This window comes from Condylura cristata, unplaced genomic scaffold (genome assembly GCF_000260355.1).
Source record: "Condylura cristata isolate star-nosed mole 26May11 unplaced genomic scaffold, ConCri1.0 scaffold00011, whole genome shotgun sequence".
Taxonomy (NCBI): domain Eukaryota; kingdom Metazoa; phylum Chordata; class Mammalia; order Eulipotyphla; family Talpidae; genus Condylura; species Condylura cristata.
This window is the reverse complement of record NW_004567112.1, coordinates 22,408,555-22,415,840: the sequence shown is the minus strand read 5'-3', so window position 1 is coordinate 22,415,840 and position 7,286 is coordinate 22,408,555. Positions and strand designations below refer to the sequence as shown.

Below are 7,286 nucleotides of genomic sequence, written 5' to 3'. Positions count from 1 at the left end.
AGAGTAAAATTTTTTCTTAGGAAAAACACAAATCCTACTCTTAGGAATTGAGAAAAAAAATCTCATTAGGGTGTAAGTTTTTTATTATTCTGAGAATGGTAAAAGTATTCTCTAGGGCTACAGCAATAGTCAAGACTATATCTAAATGTATACAACCCTAATAGGAAATATTAGACTAGAATGTGTTAAAAACTATGAAAATTGTAAAGTACCAAATAAAAGTTACTGCTATGTAGTGCAAATTGCACAGGCTTTCAATCAGCCAGTATGTAAATCCTAGCTTTGTCTTATTAGTTGGGTGAGCAAATTCTTAACTCCTTTAGTTTCCTTTAGTTTCTATAAACAGTGAAAATTATATTCCTCATACAGATGCTATGAGTAGTAAATGCAAAGTTAACTTTTCTTTCTCTTGGGAATAATGAATCAAGCTGGACCATCATATTAAGACCAGTCTCTGCAGAAAATGTTATTTTAAGTTAGAGATTCACTATTTGATTTTTTTTTTTTAAAGATTTATTTATTTGTACAGAACTGGGGTACAGGCCAGAGATGCGAAGGGTGAGAGGCTTCACCAGAGACAGAGCGGGGAGCAGAACAGGCAGATCGACGAAGTACACTGCTGAGGGGAGCAGCGGGCGGGTCAGGAGAGGTCTGCCATGCCATGTGGATCTCCTCCGGGGCGGGTGGGGATCGAACTCATGTGGAAGTGGCTTTAGCTTTTTAGTGCAGTGCTTTAACCCGCTGCGCCACCAGGGAGGGCCCTCACTATTTGATTTTAAAAAACTGTGAATGCAGTAAGTCACGACCATGTTCAAATTTCAAGAAAAAAATTACAGAATTAAGACTTAACAATTTGGTATTTCCCATGATACTGTTTCTTTTTCCTACCAAGAAAGCCAAATGTAGTGGAATTTTTAAAACTATAGTAAGAATTTAAATATATGCAATTAATTAAGCTTCTGTGTGGACTCAGATGTTCAATGATTAATTAATGTCAAGTTTTTATAAGGTCACAAAAAGTTCTGGGTTAAGAAATCTTTTTCTTAAGTTTTACTGATATATCTTTATAAGTTAATTCTAGGACCTATTATCTCATTTTCAACTAAAAGCAGTTTGACCAGTAGGATAATTAATTTGATTAACTAGGATAACAATATAATATTTATAGTATTTTCTATAAATAATATAAATGTGACTACATATTTTGGAATTCTTTATTTGGTTGGGAAAAACGGTGGTCTCGGAAACAAAAAAGGTAGCCTTGTTTAAAAAACCTGGCTTCCATCAGTAGAAATTTTTTTTTAAAGCTGAAATTTATTACACTGAGAATATATCAAATAATTAGCAAGCAGTTTTAAAATTAGTTAATTACGGCAGATTCAAAGATCTCTTTATCATTACAAGCCAAGAGGTCTAGAGACAAACAAAAGAGACTAAAATTTACTGGGAATTTACTGTATTTGTAGGTGTTCTACCAGATGAAACATTCTTTATTTCATTAGGTCTTCACAATAAACTCTATGCTTATACTTGTTAACAGGTAACGTTCAAGCGATAAACACCTCAGTGTATGACAACAGCTGGTAACTGTCCCTCCCTCACCAGCCCTTCCAGATAGCACTTGTTACCCACAGCAGAACATACAATGTGTGCACTGAGTTATCTGTCTTTGGGAACTAGTGTAGGTATTAGCAAGTAAACTTTTAGACCTGTATGAATCTTTAAGGGGCTCCCTTGTATGGGTCTATGATAATCAGATTATCATGAATAGGCTACTAGTGCTAGTAAACAGCCTTTCTCTGAAGCAAAGACCAGCATGTTCAGGTGAGCTAAGGAAAGATTTACTTCTCAAAAGGAAGCTGGATAAAGGTGGCTATTTATGGCCACAAGCAATGGCTAGGAATTTAAACCAGGCTTAGCGGTCTAGGCATTAAACAGACTTTCATGATATTCATTAAACACTATCAAGAAGCTGTGGCTGTCATTACAGCTACCTAAAATGAAAGTTTATCTATTAGTATCAGGACTTACTGTGATTTTTCATCTGTCTCTGGTAGTGGGCCCTTCCAAAGTTCAGATTCTGAAGTACTTTCTTCCTCATCAGAGTTTCCTGTTCATTTAAAAGGGATTTTGTAAGTGTGTATTTAAAACACATTTCAAACTAACCACTGGTGTAATTAACTTTTAATTAAACTGCAATTTAACTTAACTCTTATCTTTGGCTCTTTGTAAATTTAAGTCACTCTTCCATGACAGTAAATTACTTTTAAAAATAAAATAAGCTGAGATATACCTGAGTCTCAGCAAAAATGTCAAGGGTTTAAGTATTAACTCTTATAAAGAAATTGTTTCATAATATAGTTGTCTCTGAGTTAGTTTCTCCCTTCTATTGGTCATACAAAAGACATATAAGTTAAGATTTTGTTAGAGAGCATATTTACAAGATCAAGACCATAGGATTGAAATAGGAACAGCTAGTTATATAATGAAAAAAAATCCATCAGTTATCTTTTAAGCAATTGCTAATTACATTAGTTAGGAAAAGCCCATTTTATTGAAGAATCGGTCATCTCATACATTGTTAGAAAGAAAAATTCTGTAAACCTTTTTCATGAGGAAAACCTGGCAGTATAAATCAGTATCAAATTTACATACTCTGACCAGCAATGCTACTTTTAGGGACTTGATTGTTTGTTTAGAATAAATAAACACCCCAGATATATGTATAAAGATGTTCACTGTGTAACAACAATAGGAAAACAACAAATCCCCACCAATTAAGAATTAAGAATCTGTTAAATAAATACTACACAATTGTTTAAAAACTGTGGCTTTATCTATGTATTACTATGAAAAAATGTCTGTGTTACAGCAAATTTTTTAATGTTTTAGAATATATGACTAGTATATCAATTTATGTTTAAAACACTAAATACATATTTACATATGGATATATCTATACACAGCAATTACATATTAATATAGTAATTGTTACTACATGTACTAATACTATAGCTATCTATAGCATGATGTTTATGTGTATGTAGGACACATTAATTACAATGTTTGTGAAGCCCAACCATCCAGTGATTATGTTACCTCTGAGCTTTTTATTTTGTACTTTAATAATCATTTTCAAGTTTTTTATATTTTAAACAATGATCAACATAATGATTTTAAACAGTGATCAGTTTTCACTTCGTATCCATAAAAACAATTTTCAAAATAACAAAACGAATCAATGGAAAATAATGAAATTAAAAGAAAATCTATTATAAGGCAATGAAATTGTATTCCACAAAATAATAACATTAGTAAATAATACCTCTCCAATAATGACCATTAGCCTAAAAAAGAAGTCACACAAATTTGGCCTGGCAATACAGAACGTCCCTTAGTTAAACACAACACAAAAATAAAACAGCACTGATTTGCCACTGTGGTTCTACACTTTTACCTGCTGGACTTTGATCCTTGACTCAACATGCATGTCTGAGCTTTGATCCTAACTGAATCTATTCTGGCACTAATTCTCACAAAAATGGCACACATAAAAGGGATATTAATATTTCCAGTAAATAAATACAAAATGCAGTCTTATGAGTGAGATTCCCGTTCAATGCTTGGTAGTATTAGAAACGCCTGTGTCACAAATTAAACATGTAATTTCTTTTACTCTTATTTTTAGGAAAGTTCACTAACATGAGATTTAAAAAGTGAAAAAAAACTAAACTAGGTCTAAAAAAGTTATCACTAAGGTGTTACCCTATTTATGATGTCAGAGAGCAAAACTGAAATGGTCTTTAAAAGTGACAACTAATTATAAAACACCATACAACCACCTATTCTCTTCCATTTCTAAAGCAATTCTACAAGTTAGCTTTTCTATACCCGTTTTCTGATATATAAAACAAACAAATATATTTAGAATAACAAAATCCTCTTTGAAAAAGCACACGTCAAAAAATGGACTACATACATTTAAGGTTCCTACAGCCCTATAAATCTGTATCTTTCCTCCTTCAGGGTGATACACCTAGATATTATTCTTCTAGTAATGGCTCCAACTTCCAGAGGTAGGCAGCACCAGAAGTAATAACTGGAGTGCAGAAGGGATGTTTTCTTGCATTAGTGTCAAATCTATGCTGCAATTATTTGCAAGTAGGGATAAGAATTTAAGTGACTGACTCTGTTGAGAGGAGATCTTGGAGGTCTTTAACTCAACACTCTTATCCAATAAATAAATCTCTGATTGAAATACCATAAATAGCAAGTGGATACAATCTATGCTTTAAGACCTCACTAATCCCTGAAGCAATCCATTTCTCCAATCCTTCCTTCACAGTTTTAATTGACATACTTTTCCTTAAATTAAGGCAAAAATCTGTTCTCAGTTCATTTTTATCCATAGATTCTAGTTCTGCCAACCAGTCACTAAAAATAAATCTCATATATAGTAGCAGTTTTGCCAATACCTATGGTTTCGAAGCCTCCTTACCCTTTCCTTCTCTTCATTTTTCTCCAAATTAAACATCTGCAATTCCTCTAAGTTTCCCCTATGATGCAATTTCAAGTTATTGCAACACTCAGGTTGTTCTATTCATTAACTTTTCCAAGTTTTCAATAGAATGTGATGCAAACTGTATATACCATGTTCCCTATATGCTGAATAATGAAAGCAAATCTAACCTCTTAGTTTTGCTGAATATACTTGATACCTACTAAAGAAGCAGCAAGTCTATGATTAACATAACAAAGAGATAGGTCAACTTGCAGATTTCTGATCTAGTCACTTCTAGAAAATAAACACACAGTATTAGTCTAGTACCTTTTTCTGTGACATAAAAATACCTACATGTTATCAAGGACTTACTTTGTGTCTGACACATTCTTTACAATATGTTATCTTAAGTCTAAGACTAAATATTCATCTTACAAAGAGAACTAAGACAGATCAAATTGCTTAATATGGATTTGTGTAAAATAACTGCCAAAACTGGAGTGTAAAGAGTATTTATATTTAATTCACTGAGGAAGTTATTGATATAGGTAAAATAGTTATAAACCTGTGTTTAATTCCAGCTCTGTCATTAACTATTTGACCTTAGGCAATTTACAAAAGTTTTCTGCATCTCAGTTTTCTTATCTGCAGAATTGGCTATTATACCCCTCCTATTAGGATAAAAAGAAGCAGTAACACAATTAAACCACTTCCTATTGTAGACAAGAAAGTACACAATCAACAAATCTGAGTCAAAGATCTATTCCTTCATAGAAACATTTTCTTCTTCATGTATTTGGTTTTAACAATCAGCATGTTAAATGAGGATGAAAGGGTGATAATATTATTCAAAAAGAAATGAAAGAAAAAAGCAAAATGTGCCGTATAAAATTGCCGAGATCACCCAGGAGATCACTGACCCTGTGAGAGAATATTCTGGGTTAGGCAAACTTTTGGGAATGATGTGGGGGAGAGGTGTGCCCAAAGGAGGATAATAAAATTTGTAGCAAATAAATCAGTAAAATATAATTTGGTTTGATCCAATCTAATGAAAAATACAGGACTTATTAAAAAGTTACCCAGTAACAGGTTGCTAACATTTTGCTTTCCATATACAAAACACACAATTTGGGCTTGATCACAAATGACAGAGACAACTCAAGTCTATAAAAACATGAGCAACTTAGCAAAATACATGCAATAGTTCCTAAATTTTAATGCACTTCTCTTGCTTGATTCCAACCTCATTCCATTTTTCTTCCTTCACATTCTATAATGTAAAACTAAAACATGTACCCACTGTGTTTACTGAAAAACATTTTTATACTTTTAAACTTAAATTTTTAAGTACTCTAAACTGTGGAAGAAACCATACAGTTCTGGTCTTTTTTCTATCATTTTTCTAAAAACAAAACATAATATTTGAGAGCAAGTCACAAATAATTTGAATCTACAGATTTCAATTAAAAAAATACCTGATACTTACTATTTATAGAATTTTCTAGTTTCTTTGAGGATGAATGTCCTGAAAAGAAAGGATAATTGTTTTGTTAAGAATAATCTTGTGATGCAACAGTTGTAGCTGTAACCAGAACTTTTCCAGTAGTTGATTTTGCTTAAAGTCATATAGACAAACAATTCATTGTCTTCTAATCTTTTATGGTCCTTAGATTTCTATCTCTAACTAAAATTTTAGATTCTTCTAAGCACATTCTATTATGATCTAGATACCTAGAATGAATCTTAACAGTAATTAACCCCTGGGAAAAAAAATCTCATATTGTTAAAAAAAAACCTCATAGATTAGTTGCAATACAACCAACATTTCACCTATAGAGATGTTCAACATCTGAAAAAAGCTTATAAATATCATTCTTCACAAACATCATATATATGTGAAAAATCTATTCCTCATATCTGAAAATTATGTCACAAAATAAAATATTTTCAGCTATACAGGGTTACCAGTGAGGAAAATGAAAAGTACTAAAGACCTAGTGATGACATTTTTTAAAAAAAACCACTGCACACAGACTATTGTAATAAGACCTCTGGGGAAATATTTTTGAGGCTGCAAATCAAAAAGGACAGCTAATATATGGAGCATAACCACTGCTGCAGCCCCCCTGGATAGATGGTTTCATCAGCCAAAGCTGGCCCCTGAAAAGCCCCTTTAAAGCCAGGCAAAGAGAATAGAAGAACTACAGGGTAAAGAACTGAACTGCAGCAACTGCTTTATAATATTGATTCTTCACTTCTCATTTCCAAGTCATGAGAGTAAACAGACAGAATAACCAAGCTTCTGATGGAAGCTTGGAAATGTATTCTTCTTTGTTATTTTCTTTGCTATATGAAGAACATGATACCTGATTCCAAATGTCTATAGGTAAAAGAGGTTAGGTTTTTCTGGAGGCCTAAGAACATAGCTGGAGCCAAAAGTAAGAAGGTGTAGGTTTGGAATAAATATTAAAATAAATCTGCTAGCAATCACAACTATGTAAAATTTAAAAAATTAGTTGGGAATGTTTCCTTGTGGGTGTTGACGCCGAAACAGAGTACATTCATAATATAGAGCAGTGCTTCCCAAACTTTATTGTTGGGAATGATTAAGAAACAAAAAGGCATTCTATTTCAATAAACAATAGAATTAATATTTTTCTTCTTATCATCTACCAATTTTACAGCATCTAAAAATTGGTGATATTATATGCTTTAGGGCAAAAATGAAAATATAAGAATGTTTATCTTCACAGCTGGAGCAAGGGAGCCCTCTTCTGTCCAAGTA

General features: G+C 32.5%; 1 protein-coding gene across 6 annotated transcripts in view; it reads right to left on the bottom strand.

The window, feature by feature from the left end:
* Positions 1–7,286, bottom strand: part of FRA10AC1 (fragile site, folic acid type, rare, fra(10)(q23.3) or fra(10)(q24.2) candidate 1) — a 33,130-nt gene that overhangs the window by 541 nt on the left and 25,303 nt on the right. For all 6 annotated transcript variants that reach the window (XM_012723947.1, XM_012723948.1, XM_004680614.2 and 3 more), the window contains exons 12-13: positions 5,988–6,026; positions 2,032–2,110 (exon numbers count right to left, since the gene is read on the bottom strand). In XM_012723947.1, coding sequence (XP_012579401.1) covers positions 2,032–2,110; positions 5,988–6,026 — 118 coding nt within the window. The remainder of the gene's footprint in view (positions 1–2,031; positions 2,111–5,987; positions 6,027–7,286) is intronic.